Below are 18,256 nucleotides of genomic sequence, written 5' to 3'. Positions count from 1 at the left end.
CACTGAGGAGGCTCAAGAGTTCTGTGACACGGCATGATGTTGGAAAAGCGCGCTGGTTTGGAAAAGGCTCTTGTGTTTTTCTGCTGCGATCATGCGTATGTTTTTGTGATGGCCGTTATAGGCGAGGCTGGTTTCTGCTGCGGTGTCGGGCATCGGTGGCCTCTGAGGCGTCTTCCGGCCCCCCCATCGACGCTCACGCCCGTCGTCACCTGCGAGGACGTTCTGCCGCGAGGGGAGAGGTGTCGCAGGAAGTGAGCACATGCCAGGAAGTGGTGTGTGTGTGTGTGTGCACTGTGAAACTGCTTCTGTCCCCAAGTGCAAAGAAATCAACGTGCAGATTGTTTACTCATTAACTGCGAATAGCACACCCCGTCAAGCTAAAGGTGTGGAACTCCGTCACACATTGTATATTCTCCCCATCTATTGCAGCCATTTGCTGTATGTGACTATGTATGTATGTACACTACCAGCCAAAAGTTTGGAGACACTTAGAAATTTCCATTCCACTCCATTATAGACATGATACCAGCTGAGATAATTTGCATTTTTTTTTTAATCAGGGCAGCAGTTTTCAGATTATATTATGTGCTTACATAATTGCAAAAGGGTTTTCGACTGAAAGAAATGGCTGTTCTTTAATGCAATATCTACATTGCCCATTATCAGCAACCATTAATCCAGTGTTTCAAAGGCATATTCTGTTTATTAATCTGATATCATATTAAAAGGCTAACTGAGAAAACATTGGAGAACCCTTTTGCAATTATGTAAGCACATAATGTAATCTGAAAACCGCTGCTGAATAAAAATGCAAATGATCTGTCTATAATGGAGTGGAATAGAAATGTCTAAGTATCTCCAAACTTTTGACTGGTAGTGTATGTATGTACTGTATGTATGTATGTATGTATGTATGTATGTATGTATGCGTTTAGTTGTATAATGGGTGCATGTGTGACTATGATTGTGAATGTGTGACCCTGTTGGAGTCTATGTATAGTAACCATGTGTTTTGGGGGGAGGGGGGTAAATGTATGGTGGTGAATGTATGGTAAAAACTGTGAACAGGCTTTTGTGAGACTGTGGTGGACAAGACATTGTGTGTGTGTGTGTGTGTGTGTGTGTGTGTGTGTGTGTGTGTGTGTGTTTGTGTGTGTAACAGAGAGAGGGAGAGAAAACGAGGGGGGACTATGTGTATCTCAGTGCGATCTCTGCCCAGGAGATGACAGTAAATCAATGTTGCCAGCCTGCCTCGCCGTCAGACACTCGTGTTAGGATCTTATCTCACTCTGACATCTCCTTTTGATGTCTACCGAAAAAGGGCTCCTCTCCCTCACACTTCTGCAGTGGTGTCAGCCAGCACGCTTTCTGTCATCTCTATCTTTCTCTCTGTCAACCCTGCACTAGAAAGACAAGCTGAAACGAAAAAAAGAAAGAAAAAGAACACAGAAGAAAAGGTCAGATTCCAACATGGTGATCTTCTTTTTATGGTTTTTGAGTCTCGGTGCCAGTCCAGGGAATTCCCTAGTGCTGCGCTTGCAGTCTTAATAAGACACGTGGTTGCATAAGACCCATCATTTGATTTTTTTCCCCTTCTCTCTCTGTCTTTCTCTCTCTCTATCCTCTCTCTCTCTCTGTCTCTCTCTCGACTGATGAACGGGTCTATTCAAGATTTAGTGTCCCTGGGGGGACAGCGTGAACAGGTGATCAGCTGGGAGATAATGGCACTCCTGACACTGATGGTGTCTGTCCCACCTCGCTGCTGCTGAGTGATCACCTTCTGCTCTCTGGCACACACTCCTCACTTAATCTGCCCATTACTGCTCGCATGGAAACTCAGTCAATAGCACATGATATGCACAGCACGCAGTACAGTTGTGTTGAGAATCGCTCACACACACAAATATAGGGGGCAGCCGTGGCCTACTGGTTAGCACTTCGGACCTGTAACCAGAGGGTTGCCGGTTCGAACCCCGACCAGTAGGCACGGCTGAAGTGCCCTTGAGCAAGGCACCTAACCCCTCACTGCTCCCCGAGCACCGCTGTTGATGCAGGCAGCTCACTGAGCCGGGATTAGTGTGTGCTTCACCACACTGTGTGTTCACTGTGTACTGTGTGTGTGTCACTAATTCACGGATTGGGATAAATTCAGAGACCAAATTTCCCTCACGGGATCAAAAGAGTATACTTATACTTATACTATATGTACAGTATCTGTGTGTAAATACAGTATATAGTAGTACATGCATAGATAGGTACAGTAATGCATATGCATATGCATTAATACTTATACATAGTCAAGGAATATTTGTATTTGAAAATTACTATGTGAGCTGGTTTCAAATGTTGCCATTGTTGGTTACCTTTAGCTAATTCCCAAGATGGTCTTAAATGAACTGCTCTAATTGAACATATTAGGAATCATATTATATTTACATCGCCAGTCTTGGTCTATGTCTTGTTGTGTTCTCTCTCCTCCCTGTTACCTGCTGCTGTCTCCGCCCCTGCTCTTAAGACTGTATTTAGTGTGTGTGCGGCGTGCTGAGCTGGTGATGCGCTAATGACAGGGTTGGGGCCGTTTGTCGGGCTCCTGCTAACCGCCCCTAGCCCCTGCTCTCTCTCTCTCTCTCTCTCTCTCTCTCTCTTTCTCTCTCTCCTCTCTCTCTTTCTCGCTCTCCATGTCAGCAACAGTCAGCAGTCCTCCCTGGCCCCAGACATGACCCAACTCGAGCCTCCAGCACAGGTCTCCTAGGAGCAGGCTATCACGCTAATGCTAGCTGTCGCACGTCTGAGCTCAACGACAGAACCTAATGAGAAGTTAGGTTTATTTAAATAGCTCCAGTGGACATTTACTCCATTTTTTGCCCTTAATTTGGCCTTCCATGCATTTCCCTGACATGACTCTGACATGTAGGTGCATTGGTTAATGTCAGGCCTTTGAGCTGCCCCCCAGCCACTTGATCTCTCAAACAGAGGTAAGCCTGCTAGCACTTTTCTCATTGATGAGAATGCATCAGAGCTCAGAAGATCCTACACACTTAGCTGCTACAAGGCCTTTCAAGTGCGTGCTAGAGTTCAGCAAGTTCAAAAGCGATTCTGATGAAAATTGTCACTTTCTGGTCTCTTTACATGGAATTTCTGCCATGACCTATTGTACAGGTGTCTCGTGCTACCAGTGACCTTTTCCTCTCTTTGTGCATACACTCACCTCAAAAGGGCTGTGTTTCTTGTGGTTGAGGCATTAATCATGTCGTCCCCCACAGACAGTACCTATATACAGCATCACTGAGTCCCTAACCCCCCCCCACACTCCTCCGCTTCACATCTCAATTTGAGTCAGCACCGTTAGCAATGCTAGCATATGCCTGGGGATTTTTCAAGGAAGCAATGTGACCTTTTGAAGTCAATCGTAGACTGTCAGCATTTAGTCTGATTGTCAGTGCAGATGGTTGGAGTGTGCATGGCTGTATTCATTTTCATGTCTACACTTAGCTGCGTCTCTCCAGCGATGCTATACTCGGCCCAGAGTTTTTTTCACATAACCTTAGTGAATGCTTATAAGTAACTAGCATTTAGCCTTTGAGACTGCAACCTCTCCTAACTTATAGTTCCCCCATCATGCAGCCTTTTTACAAGGGCATTTAGTCTATACAGCCAGTGGAAGTGCAGTCCATGCAGCCTCTGACTGTTAACCGTCCAGTGCTGTCCTTCATCTCCAAATCTTCCTGGTGTGGCACACACAGTCAGCCTCATGGAATGGAATCACTGGTGTCAAACGAGTCCAGGTAACAGGTGGCTCATGTTTATTCATTAATTTATTTATTTGTTTGTTCATTAGTTTATTTTTGAATATCCCCCCCTCCCCCCAAAAAAAAAATTTAAAAAAAAGAAACCGTGTGGCTGGAAATTACTACAGTGCTTTTTGGCAAGTAACATCAGAAGAATTGCAAAAAAGGCTCCTTTTGCCTTGCAGATGAAAATCTTCAGTTTCCTCAGCCTTGCCCTTCTCCTCTCCTGCTGGCACCAGGTGGACCGGCCTGGTGGCCTCTTGGCCTTGGGCTGAGGTCAGACAGGCCTGGTGGGTAGCGAGAGAGAGAGAGAGAGAGAGAGAGAGAGAGAGAGTGTCTGGAAACAGTGTCGCCTTTCAGGAGTCTTGGAAGGAGTGTTAGTATGAAATGGCACATTGTGTCCTTGGCTGTTGGCTGGCCCAAACACATGATCCCCTCCGCCACTTATGGAGCTAGCTCTCTCTCTCACACACACACAAACGATACACACACACATTAGAGTACACACACTCACTCACTCACTTACTCATTCACTCTCACACACACAGTAGAGTACACACACACACTCATTTTTTCTCATGCACACACACACATCATATATATTATGAAGAAAACACGAAACAACCCCACACACACAGACACAGACACACACACACACACACACACACACTGACTGACAGACTAAGACTGACACCATCACAACACACAGTGCACAGTAATAGGTCAGTGTGGTCACATGTTCTCTGCTCTCATCCTAAAAGGAGACTTGTCGCATATGCCTTGTGTGTGTGTGTGTGTGTGTGTGTGTGTGAGAGAGAGAGAGAGAGAGAGAGAGAGAGAGAGACTGTGGTGTGTGTGTGTGTGTGGTGTGGTCACTCATGCTGTCACTGCTCCAGTGTGTTGTTAGCACCGCAGAAACGTTTGCGTGTGTGTCTGCATGTGTGTGTGTGTTTGTGTGTGTGTGTGTGTGTGTGTGTTGTTGGCCAAAATGACTGTTAGACAAGCTGCAGACGTCATGTCTGCTACCTGAGTTATTATAGACGGACACTGTTGATCCTTTGTGTTTACATGTGTGTTTGCGTCTCATTTCTCTCTGTCATTTCTCCCTCCCTCCCCCTCTCACAAACACACACGCGCGCACACACACACACACACACACACACACACTTATAGTTGCCTGTATGTTAATGTAAGTGCAACACTAAAAACTAATTCTGGGCTTAACTTTAAACTACTTAGACATGGCCCCTGGAAATGCAGTTGCTCTTTCATAAACTTTGACCACTAGGTTGCATACTGCAGTTATTGTAAGTGGAGAAAAACATAAACCCTTGGTCTCTCTCACTCAGCCCAGTACATAATGTGGTTCACAGAAGCACCCTAGTATACTTACCTAGGCGCCTAACATTTTCACAGTCGACAGTGTTTGCGACAGTGTCAGGATTGAGGATATATACACTCCAATCCAGTTAAATGCTGCACAAATGTTCCACTCATTTTCTGCCTTGTCTGTTGGAAAAAGTATGAGGCAGAAAAGTAAGGACTTCACCCTTAACTCTCCATTGGATAAATGAGTGGTTAGAATGGTGCGTGTCCAACTTCTAACCACCTTTGACTCAGTCTCACGCAGATCGGTTCCGATGACCAACTCATTGATCCCATCAAAACATGTGAGTTGACCTTCATGACATCTCGTTGCCTAGCGCCAGATTGTTTGTGTGCGGCTTTTAAAATACACAGCATTGTGTTGGAAAGGGATTGTTGAGTCCCCGCATTGTGCATTCTCCGAGTGAGTAACAGTAAGGTTGGCACTAGAGCCAAGCTCGTATGGGTGTGGGGGAGTTGCGGAGGGTGGGTCTGGTGCCTACAAGCTTTTATTGCGAGGGACACCCCTCACACACACCCCACGACTCCAAAGTGTGTGGCCAGCATTCCACTCCCTCCCTCCCTCCCTCACAACCACTGTTTCCTGAGAGACAGGAAGTGAGCCTGGCTTCCTGTGACAGTCCTCTTTCATGTGGTCACTTCCTTGTGTTTGGCTAAAGCTGTTGACGTGCTACAAGAGAACAGGGGCCAGACCAGTGGCTCTCTTCTACTTCTTCTCTCTCTCTCTCTCTGTCCAGATTATGGAGAGACAGCCAGGTGGGCTAGCTTTTCGGACAGGGATCAGACTAATACCCGTTCCCTTATGAGTTGGCTATGAATCGGCTGCCCAGTATTGAGTCACTGTGATCTATTGCAATGTTTTTCCCCACACATTTCTCTCCGATTATTATGCCAGATGAACAAAAAGCATCATGGAGAAAGCATCATCTTTCATTTCATATTGTATGACATTTCAATATTACAATATAATGTTTTTTTTTATTTATATGAGATCTTTGGAATAGTATTGTATGCATATGTAGCATATATTTCTTTTTTTTAAGTATATTTTTTGGGCTTTTTATGTCTTTAATTATAGGACAGTGGAGAGTGACAGGAAGTGAATGGGAGAGAGAGCAGGGGTGGGATCCGGAAAGGACCACGGGGCGGGAATCGAACCCGGGTCGCCGGCGTACGGTGCAGGTGCCCCAGCCAGTTGCGCCACAGCTGGGGCCATGTAGCATATATTTCTATGTTACCCATAAGCACAATATGTCAATGCTATGTAGTGTTATATAGGCAGCATGTTGAAGGGGTTTCTTTGCAGTGACATCTTGGATCTGGACAAGACAAGATTGCAGTGAAACTCACAGTCAAAAGACAGACTGTGAGAGTCAAAAGAAAAACAAAACCAGGACGTATCAGAACGTTTCGTTTGCTCTCATCTGAATGTTTGGTAACCTTGTGCAGGAATGTGGATTGAGGATGGCGTCGGATTCAACCACCCCCCCCCCCCTCCCCCATGCTTTGTCCGGTTTCCTAAGAGATACTGACCCTGACTGAGTTGCGGCAGAGATTACATGTGAACTTTGAACGCCGTGATTAGTTGGAATGTTTAGGTCCCTGTGCATGGCAGAGCGCTAATAAATCAGCCATTGTTACAACAGGCTGGTAGAGGGACCATAGGTAAGAGAGAGATGGACAGAGGATCCACGGACTCTCATGTCCTACCTGGACACACACACACACACACACACACACACACACACACACACACACACACACACACACACACACACACTGGACATAACAATCATGACTGTAAAATCGAGAGGGAACTGGGCAGTGACATCAGTGTCAGAGAGGGTGTGTGAAGGGGGCTCAGAATGATCCAGAAACAGACTAACAACAAACTCTTGATATTTGTATGACTCTGTAGAATAGAATGGGACCAGAGGGAACTTTGGTGCTAATACTTGAGGAGTGTGTCTGCTGTTAACACCTCAATCATAGTGCAGAAAGACACACACACACACACACACACACACACACACACACACACACACACTCACACACACACACACTGAGGGCTAGACTCAGGGGGGCCTTCCAGCCTCTTGCAGGCACACTCCACTGCCAGGATCTCTTTCCACACAGCATAGGGAGTTCTGCCCAGGTATTTCCCGTCCCAGTCGACTCTCTCTCTCTCCCTCTCCCTCTCTGTCTTTCCCTCCCTCTTTCTCTCTCTTTCTCTCTCTCCCTCCCTCTTGCTCTCTCTACCCTTTCGTAATGTTTTGATCGCTCTCTCCAACATGTTTCGGTAGACCACTGTTGAATAACACCATAACATTAAGTCAGAGACCAAGTCTATTTCACTGCCCTGTGGAAGGTTTCCCCCATTTTCTTTTTTTCCACTCTCTCTCTCTCTCTCTCTCTCTCTCTCTCTCTCTCTCTCTCTCTCTCTCTCTCTCTCTCCAACACACACTCACACACACACACACACACACACACACACACACAAACACAGACATTCACACACACACTCCATATCGGTCTCTCTGTCTCTTGCGTAATGCTCGTGTTCCTCTTTCCAGCATGGTCTCGGTAGACCACCGTCAGAAAAAATCAAAACATTCAGTCACAGACTAGATCCCGTCCTCCACTTACGTCAATACTGGCTGAGGCATAGACCAGTGTGTGTGTGTGTCCCAGTGTGCTGGGAGTGTGTGTGTGTCCCAGGGTGCTGGGAGTGTGTGTGTGTGTGTGTGTCTGGTTCTGGTAGGCCAGTTGAGGAGGGACATTTAATCCGCAGGCTTCCTTTTCCCCTGCCGACATGGGAGGCGTGATATACGGCGGTCACAGGACGTTTCGGCGTCCGCGCACTGACATTCCCGGCATTCCTTGACGCTGCTCAGCTGAAATTACACAGCAGCTCTGTGGCGGTCACGGGAGAGAGGCCCACACGGCACACACACACACACACACACACACACACACACACACACACACACACACACACACACAGAGGCACGCATACGGAAATATACATATACCCATTCTGTGTGTGTCTGCGCTGATTGAATGCATGTGGTCCTGATCACTGCACACTCCCCGATATGCCTGCTTATCACAAAAGCTGGCTCCAGTTTTTCCATTTTCTTTTTCTCTTCTCCTTCCCTGCCTCCTTTGTAGGACTTCGGAGGAGATGGGATGATCAATGTTCAGGGGTACGCCATTGTTGGCTTTCTTTATAATGCTTAAAGAAGTCTACATGCTGTGGTCTGACTGCCAAGGGAACTGCAGGATGTCTCTTATTCTACCAAAGCTTTGGTGTCAGTTGTGCTTCAGTGAGTGTATAGTTTTTTTTTTTTTTTTACTGAGTTACATAAAGCCAAACAGGAGACATAAAGTAAGTAAGTCTTCTCTGTCAGAGCCACGCAGCGCTGAAAGATATCCCCACTCTGGCTTGTTGTGGCAGTCGCTTGGCAGAGTAAAATTGGATTTACTTTACTGGAGGTGCACCGGTGCTCAGCTGCCTGCATGTCGCTCCTTAAAGCCTGTAGTCTTCGAGACATGCACTTGAGTAGAGCAGAGCAGACCGCTGTGTGTGTGTGTGAGTACACTTACTCCCCATACACATACACATACACACTCACTCATCAGCTGTCTTGAACTCATCTGGCCTTCAGGCCCAGAGCTGACAAGGACGTGGGCCAGATCTGGCAAGGACGTGGGCCAGATCCTGTTTCCTGAGGCCAGATCCACTCTTGAGTCTCTCACTCTGAGACCCTGATCCCTTTAACCCTCTTCCTCCTCCTCCTCCTCCCCCTCCTCCTCCTCCTCCTCCTCCTCTTCCTCCTCCTCCTCCTCCTCCTCCCTCCCCAGTCTCCTGTCAATCTTACAACAGAGAGCCAACAGTGGCGAAAGCCCAGCGCATCAATCATCCAATCTCCCTCCTGCATCCCACTGGGTTTGCCTCGTGGAAAAGCAATACCAAAGGCAATGCAGTAATACCAAAGGCAATGCAGAATTGGTGTGTCAACCAATACATGTGGTCCAATGTCAACAGGAGTCAGTCAGTGTTGTGCACTTTGGCTGATATGCTCCTTCTCATCACAAATAAACCCCTACGGTGTTGATTTCAACGTCCTCAGCAGCACCCCTTTACCACCCCCATGTGGAGACTTCCTGTGTCTGACGGCACTGTTCAGACTGGACAGTATTGAACCGAGCGCAGAAAGCAACACACACACACAAACACAAACACATTAACTTACATAAACACATACACACACTTAAGCACACACACACACACACACACACACACACACACACATCAGTGAGCGCCTGGGCTCATGGTTCCCATGACGACAGTGAAGGTGAGGATATGACAAACAGGAAGACAGAAGATGTTCATTTACTTTTACAGTTTTAGGGCCTAGAGATCTTGAAGTCAGCACCCTTTTGCTGATGCATAATGTCTCAATAATTGCATAGCATAAAAGACTACCCACCATTTATGTTGTTTCACTGAAGAACAAATGTGGCAGGGATGTCAGCAAAAAAAAACTATTGTTGACTAAGTGACTCTTAATTGTTACAGAAGTATAACAGAAGGTATCTTGCGTACATATGATGTGCATAGGCTACCATTTAAATGTGAATCTGCATCTATAAAGGTGAATTACTCATACCTGTGAAGGCTAGAGACATGACGCATGAGAACAGGCATAAGGTGTGTTTTTTCCAAACATCACAGACTAAAATCTGGCTCCTATTTTTGTTCTCTGTTGCTATGCTAACAAAAAAAGGTATAAATATTTGTTCGTGGGAAATAACATCCTTATTTTGTCAGAGTTTGCTTTTTTCTTTCTTTCTATTTTTCCATAGTTTCACTATGCTGTATCAGCAGGTGTTTTTGTTAACTCCCCGACGTAATGGTTTTCTGTTATTATGCGGCCTTTTCCGTTCTCGTCACTCGGTTTCGGTGAACCTAAATGTCTGCCTCAGCTTGGTCTGTTCTGTGTAGGCTACATGCATAGATCAGGCTAGTTCTTCTCGTCCCACTTTTTGAGGGACCCATTATATGATCCATGCATCTGTATGGTACTGGCCTGTAGATTACAATTTTACAGTAAAGATTCACTGTATCACAGATATTGGTTTGTATTTTTGCTGTCCATTGGGGTATTGTGTATTAGCGGATGTAGGCCTACATGTTGTTATGATGTTATTGTTCAATAAGTAGCAGGCTGCATGCAAAGACCTGTTGTGTTTTTGTCAGCTATCGTGTATGACGTCACCATCAATATACAGAAGGCCCTTTGGACTTGGGTACATCAATAGCGTTTCATGTGTGTTTATGTGTGTCTGTGTGTGAATCAGTGTGTGTCTGTGCATGTGTGTGTGAGTTTGTAAAGTCAGTGAGATGCATTCAGGTGGACGCAAACCACCACAAAGTGACCTTAAGTGGTCTTTCTCCCTCTGTTCGTCCGTCAGCACTGGAGCGGACATAAACAGAAAACAGGTGGTGGAAGGATTTGCACTAGTGTGATTGGCTGTCAGAGGACTCATTATGAGAAAAGGGCACGCACTTACATCATAAAACATTCACAACCTACACCTACACAACACACACACACACACACACACACACACACACCGGAACCACACACACAATCGCTGTAACTTGTTTCTCACTTAACTATGTACAGTGTGTAGGCAATGTTTATTAAGATCACTTTAACAAACCAAATAATCACACCATAACCCCCTCTATCTCCCCCTCTCTCTCTTCTCTCTCTCTCTCTCTCCATGACAGAACTCCATTAGGCACAACTTGTCCCTGCACAGTCGTTTTGTGCGCGTGCAGAATGAGGGCACCGGCAAGAGCTCCTGGTGGATGCTGAACCCTGAAGGGGGCAAGAACGGCAAGTCACCCCGCCGACGCGCCGCGTCCATGGACAACAACAGCAAGTTCGCCAAGAGCCGAGGGAGGGCCGCCAAGAAAAAGGTAAGGCAGCAGCAGACTGGTGGCAGGACAGAAGCCTTTGTGACTCTGCATGGGAAACTGGACTGAAAGCTAGTGTTTTCATTGTCGTTACAGAACATAAAACGTTCTAATTCAAAAATGAATAACACAAGAAATATCATAATATAAACATAGAAGCACCAATATTTTGTAACATTTGACACTCGGCTGAATTTCTGAACACATACCCTTGGATAGAGTTCAAGTGCTCATTCTCCACAGTCATTCCATTCTCATGGATGTGGCTTATACGTCGCAAACATATCTCCCATTCCTGAGGTGGTAATCTGAGACCTCTGGGCTCTCTCTCTCTCTCTCTCTCTCTCTCTCTCTCTCTCTCTCTCTCTCTGTCTCTGTTCCCACAGATGGCTCTGCAGGGTGGGCCTGAGGGTGGTGCGGACAGCCCCGGCTCCCAGTACAACAAGTGGCCCGGCAGCCCCAACTCGCACAGCAACGACGACTTTGACACATGGAACGGCTTCCGCCAGCGCACCAGCTCCAACGCCAGCACCCTCAGCGGGCGCCTGTCGCCCTTCATGCCCGAGCAGGACGACCTGGGCGATGGCGACGTGCACATGGTGTACCCGGGCGGGCCCGGCACCAAGATGGCGGGCACGCTGCCGAGCCTGTCGGAGATGGCCAGCTCTCTGGGCCACCACCCGCACCACCACCACCACAGCTCGGAGAACGTCATGGAGAACCTGCTGGACAACCTCAACCTGCTCTCCCCGAACAACGCGTCGCAGGTGGGGCCGGCGGGGACCCCAGGGGCCCCAGCTTCAGCCCAGGGCTCCGCACAGTCCTCCCCGTCCCCCATGATGCAGGGCAGCCCCGGGTACCCGAGCCCGTACAGCTCCCCGAGTCTGGGCGGCAACGGCGGCAGCCAGCCCCAAGGGCCCCAGGAGTACCGCAAGTGCCTGTACAGCCAGGCCAGCATGAACTCCCTGTCGCCCATGCCCATGCAGCCACTGGCCGAGAACAAGGCCAGCAGCTTTGGGCCCGCCCTGGGCCAGTTCGGCTGCCCGGCGGGGCTCCTCAAGGAGCTTCTGACGTCCGACAGCGAGTCCCACGGGGAGCTCATGCCCTCGGTGGACACGGTGGTGACCCAGTCGGGCGGCAACGGCGGGGGCGCCGGAGTGCGCATGTTGCCCCCTTACAGCAGCGCCGGCGGCGCCGGTCCGGTCCAGCACGGCCGCTCCGAGCTCATGGGCGGCGGCGGTCAGCAGCACGGCAGCCACGCCCTGCCTCCACCGCACCCGCACGCCCACGGCGTGGTGCACAACCAGGGACCGCCGGCCCCCGTGGCCATGAACGGCCGCCCCATGCTGCCCCATGCCAACATGAGCCACAACTCGGTAGGTCCGGCCGGACGTCTGGGCACCGTCAAGACCTTACCCATGGCCTTCAACCCGGCCGCCCACCTGGGAGGCGGCATCGGCGGCGGTGGGCCTCTTACCTACTGCACCCTCCACAGCCCCAACGGTTACGGCGGGGGGCGCCCGGGCCCCCTGCTCCACCACCCGAGCCAGCACATGCACCCGGAGAAGCTGCCCAGCGACCTGGACGACATGTCCATCGAGCGCTTCGAGTGCGACGTGGAGTCCGTCCTGCACGACACGCTCATGGACGGCGACTCGCTGGACTTCAACTTCGAGCCGGTGGTGCCCCAGCAGGGTTTCCCACACGGCGTCAAGACCACCACGCACAGCTGGGTGTCCGGCTAGAGAGGAGGCCAGGGGGAGCAAGGGCCGCACTCACACTCGCTCACAGGTAAAGAGCCGCGCTGGACCGGGCACTCCCATCAATCACCTCTGTCTTTAGCAATATCTCCCAGCCCCACCAGGTAGACGCTGAATATACAAGGGATGTACCTCTGATTTTGTACCGATACGGTATTTGTTGCCCCGGCAGTAGATCAGAACGTCGTCCTTATACATTTATTTCTATATTATGTTCTTGTTGTGGATCAACTATCGTAGTTATGGAGAATGTAGTACCTAGTACAGTGCTTTTGAGGGGTCCAAAGCCAGCTACCACTGGACTGCATGTTGCATGTGTTATGTTATATGTTGCAACTTAGACATCAAAAACAGTCCCTAATGCTAGTAAGTTCTAAGCTCTTGAAAATCCTATAAAGACCTAAACTCTTCAAAAGCACACTGCCTTATCCCTCCACTGCCTTTGTTCTCTTTCAGCTCCAATCCATATGCATCTCAGAATGGAACATGGCAAGCCCACGGACGCCATCCTCATCCACCCAAAGATGCTGTACCCAAACTCCTCTGGTCGCTCATCAAAAGCCCTTGGCAGCTTTGGCTGTGGCTGCTCCCAAGCACATTCAGACATTCATTCATTCAGGTTCCGGAGGACACTTCGTCTTTTCATTTTTTCACCACTGTACCACGTTGTCGCAACCAAGTGCCAAACTCTTTGCCTTTGAACTTCAGAGCCAAAATTTGATGTGCACTGTCGATGCTGCCTTCTTATTGCAGTTGATGATTCATAGAACCAGTGGATTACACTCTGATGAGTGTTGTTTTTTGTCGTCTTTACAACTGCAACACACAAACTAATACATACATACACACACACACACACACACACACACACACACACACACACACGCGCACACACACACACACACAAACAAACAAAATGCACACAAATGCCTCCTGAAGACACCAATGTCTCAGTGGGATAATTTTTTATTGATTGATATAATAGCTGAAAGATTTGCTCAGAGGCCTTGCTCACACCAGCTCTTAAAATCACCCACAGTGCCGCAGGTCTGCAGCAAGCACCCGCTGAAAGAGCATGAGATACCTGTCTGAACATTTAGCTCTCTAGTCGGAACTCTCAGCCGATTGTTCCCTTCATGAAACCCCTCTATCTGCCCACCCTCCGTTAGAAATTTCATTCGAGTCAGGGCCTTTGTGGTGTAGTGAGGAATCCCGCGGAGGAATGGCCAAAGGAGTCCCGGAGTTTGAGGGCTTCCGGAAGGAGAACTGGAATATGGAGGGTGTTTAGGGTTATGTGTCACTGCCCAGGGCTCTGTTTTTCTAGAAAACCCAGTTATACTGTGTCAGCCTAAAAGGGTAGCCGAAGATGGGCCAGACCAAGTCGATGTCTCTTGGGGAGGCCTCTCAAACTACAGTATGTCATGACACCTTTTTTTTTTTAGTTTTTGTTGTTCTCGTAGTTAGACGTCTCTGTATTTCTTTTGTTTGTGTTGTGTCGCTGTTTTTGGCTTGGCTTTGGCATGTTAGAAGGAGGAGTGTTTTTACTAGGTCATGTACAGAGAATGTTTACATTGTGCGAGCAACAGACTCGTAGTTTTGTTTTTGTAAATTGGGAAAGAAGAACTGGATTTTCAGTGGACTTTAACATTTTGAGGGTGCTTCTCGGTTGGACTAGACCTGGCTGTTTCCATATTTCTTGTAAATACCAACAATACATAAATACACACTCAGACATACACATATATTGAAAAACATTAAGTAGATATATATTGAGATTTTTATTGTTATCGTTGATGTTATTATTTTTGTTTTGATGCAGCTGCAAGTTCTGCACGCACATGTCTCAAGTGTTCTGTCGGTTCTGAGTAGATTTTAAGCAGAGTAAACATTATTATTATCGTTATTAATATTATTCCAGCAAGAGTGGTAGTTCTGAACTGCTAGCTGGAAACTGGCTTGGCCACTGCAGATATGAGGATGTTGCTCCGTCAAACATGCAGAGAAAGTCAAATTTCCCTCCCTTTAAGAAGGTTGTGAGGGAACGGTTAGCTTTTGTGTTGTTTATTTATTTGGTGGAAGGAGACTTCGTATGTTCATAGTATGCCTCAGTTTAACGCATAGACGTGCTCGTTACTATACCCCCCCCCCTTCCCCATCCCTCCTCTTTTTCTGGGGGCCACGATATGAAACGTGCCGGCGTCGTTGACGTGATTTGTTTTTCCTGATATGAGCTGCCTTCTTCACAATGATTAGGTGACTGCGTCGAATTTGTCGCTATGGAGAGGGTTCATGATTTTCGTTCAGATAGATAGTGTGCAGTTACCCCTCTACCTCTATCAGGCTTGTCATCCTCTGCTGTTCTCCTTGCCTTATGTCCTCTTCCCCACCCACTCACCCTACACCCTCCCACGTCCGCGTCCTCTTTTCCAGCTGTCACTGAATTTGTAACATTCGCTAATCTCATGATGCAACATGATCCCACTAATGACTTTGGCTCATGTCTTTAATCGAGGATTAAATCAAGTCGTGCTCCTCATTGCCTCTCAAGAGCCAGAGCAAGTCTTATCCAAAGCCTGAACAAGCCTTGTACATTGTGAGTGTTGCCTTCTAAAGTGCTCTTAATTGGCAAATGCATAACTAAGACCCTAACAATCAAGGGATAACAAACTAAGGAGCTATATTTAGACTCCTAATTAGCTATATTTAGATGCCTAATTAGCTATATTTACACCTAATTAGCTATATTTAGATGCCTAATTAGCTATTTAGACACCTAATTAGCTATATTTAGACACCTAATTAGCTATATTTAGATGCCTAATTAGCTATATTTAGACACCTCCTATGTGAGTTAGCATTCTCTTTCCATGATGCAAGTAAAAACAGTGAGTAGTTTCTCAAATGTTTAAAGCATAAGAACTCGCACTGAACTCACATAACCACAGTCAATATGGAAAATAGTCCAGATATGAGAAGAGGAGAATGGACAGAGTATGAGGAAGATAGCATGTCCATATTGTCCATACAACAGTTTGTTCATAACTCCTTCAGAGATGCCCTGAGCCATCCTGAACTTGCACAGGTGTATGTGAGCATTGTCCTCAGCTGTTTGGTCAGATCTCGAGATTGACTTTTCTTTTAAGTTGTGAAAGTGGATTCTCTGGAGGTTGTTATCGATTTGACTAACTGATTCCTGATAGCTCCTTGTCCGTGTAAATAACAACTCTCATTTCAAGCGATATTCTTTTTTTTCTAGAGCTGCAGAGCTGCAGCTGGTAGAGGAGATTGAAGTCATTGAGTTGCCTGTTTAGCGTCTGTCTATGTTGTACCGCTAAGCTCAGAGAAAGTAAGAGCAAAACTCACACATGAATCCTTCTTTGTAAATTATATGTGCAGGTCACTCATTTCATACATAACCATTCTATCATCCCATGTCAATTTTAAAAGGATGCTTAAAAATATATATTATTATGCTATGTATTAAGAAGTGTAAATGATTGCTTTGTGAAATTTGCAAGTGATCATACCTATGCATTTTCATACTTTAATTTTTAATTTTATTTTTTTGCCTGTCTGTTTTTCTGTATTTGTTTTTACTGATTATATGAAACGTTTTATGTATTATAGCATTGTGGACATGTTATTTCATTGTCAAAAATGTTGGTTTCAAATACCGTAGTTATTTCAGAAAAAGGATATGAAGTATATTTAGAACTTAGAGGATTTACTTGCCTTTTGTAAACTGACACTGTTATCCTTGTATTCAGCAACAGTTTGTAGGAAAAATAGAAAACACAAAAATACATAAACTTATTGTCTAAGTACAGAATTGGAAAAATATTATTAATTGTCTGAATTATCTGTATTCAGATGGTGAATTTTGGACCAATTTTTTAGAAGAGAAAATATAAATTTAAATATTGCACTTTTACCTTAACATACATTTTATAACTTGTTCCTCATAGAGAGACTAAGAAGTAAATACATGAGTTATTTTAAAACAAACTGTTACATTTATTAACTTATACACAGAAATGAATTGATTTTCAATCAGAAGAATATATCACACAATGTGCAATTTGTTTATGTATTAGAGAAAAGAGAAGAAGTAAGAACGTCTATGTAACATCTAGGGTTCAGGAGGCGGGATGGAGTGTTGCCATTTTGAAATGATTTGACTGGCGTGATGTTGATGTGTATCTACCTTTCTATTTCTTTATTGAAGCTTTTTGGCAGTGAGCAAGATACAGTTCTGTCAGGTGGCCACAACCTGTAACATATTTACCCGAAACGCCTGTGAGGTCGCTCCGTAAATCAGAAGCCTGATGCACTTGTACCATGATGCAAGAACAGAATTATGTTGTCGCTGTGTGAAGCCATATGTGTACATAAATTATGTTACATAAAGATCGGCAGAGTATGTGGTTGTTTATTTTCCACCTACATGTGTATCTGTACTTCCTCCATATGTGTGTGTGTGTGTGTGTGTGTGTGTGTGTGTGTGTGTGTGTGTAGTACAATGGGTGGATCAACGGGTGGCTGGCTCCACATCTCGGAGTGTCAAATGACAGGCCGCGTCTCTGAAATCACCACGGTTGCCTGCGACTCGTGACGGGCTTTCATCTTCTCCGCTCCGAGCTAATGACGTTTGACGGAGCCTCGGCGCCCAGGCCTGGCCTCTCAGTGCCTGCAGGGGGGGGGGGGGGGGGGTTCCAACAGCAGTAGCTATGGTTGTAGTGTTGGGGGGGGGGGGGGGGGTTCTAATGACTCTCGGAGGTTAACGGTTGACCCCTCCACCCCACCCTCCTCTCCCAACATGTCAAGCTCATAAGTCCAGTGGAGACATTCGAGGAGACATCCAGCCACTCTGCCTTCGCTGCAGTACTGGATCATCTCTGGGTCATGGGGTTTTGCACGGGACCAGAGAGCTCAGAGCCTGAGTTATGGCTTTAAATAAAGACCAGGGCTAAAGGGCGTCAGCAGACAGGCTACACACGCCGCCTCTGTTCTCTGACCCCTGCTTCATGTTGGTATTTGGGAACTCTTTTTTGGGTGGTTCTTCAACATTGTCATCCAGAACAAAAAGTGGTGGAGAGATTTTGTAGTTAGTCATACTGGAAGTTTATCCAAAAATATTAAAGTGTCTACTTCAAATGCTCTCCGTCAGAGAGAGAAAGAGCTGTCAGAACTAAGATAACTCCTGTGTCAGGGAAGATTCATGACTTTCTTTCTCTCTCTGAGTGTGTGTGTGTGTGTGTGAGAGAGAGAGAGAATGTGTGTGGAATGAGTTGGAGTATGGAGACCCAGCAGCACATTTCTTTCCCTTCCCCTTT

At 46.7% G+C, this 18,256-nt stretch overlaps 1 protein-coding gene across 1 annotated transcript in view; it reads left to right on the top strand.

Moving 5' to 3' along the window:
* foxo1a (forkhead box O1 a) overlaps positions 1–17,332 on the top strand; it is a 38,352-nt gene extending 21,020 nt beyond the window's left edge. Inside the window, exons 2-4 of the mRNA XM_076282291.1 lie at positions 10,975–11,166; positions 11,550–12,954; positions 13,380–17,332. Coding sequence (XP_076138406.1) covers positions 10,975–11,166; positions 11,550–12,908 — 1,551 coding nt within the window. The 3' untranslated portion in view covers positions 12,909–12,954; positions 13,380–17,332. The remainder of the gene's footprint in view (positions 1–10,974; positions 11,167–11,549; positions 12,955–13,379) is intronic.
* Positions 17,333–18,256: the final 924 nt, after the last annotated feature.

The sequence above is a fragment of the Alosa pseudoharengus genome, unplaced genomic scaffold, assembly GCF_046254945.1.
Source record: "Alosa pseudoharengus isolate Yale_2024_CS ecotype anadromous, Long Island Sound unplaced genomic scaffold, YU_APseudo_1.1 YU_APseudo_1.1_scf_13, whole genome shotgun sequence".
Taxonomy (NCBI): Eukaryota; Metazoa; Chordata; class Actinopteri; order Clupeiformes; family Clupeidae; genus Alosa; species Alosa pseudoharengus.
Note: the sequence above shows the minus strand (reverse complement) of the source record. Positions and strands in the feature narration are given on the sequence as shown.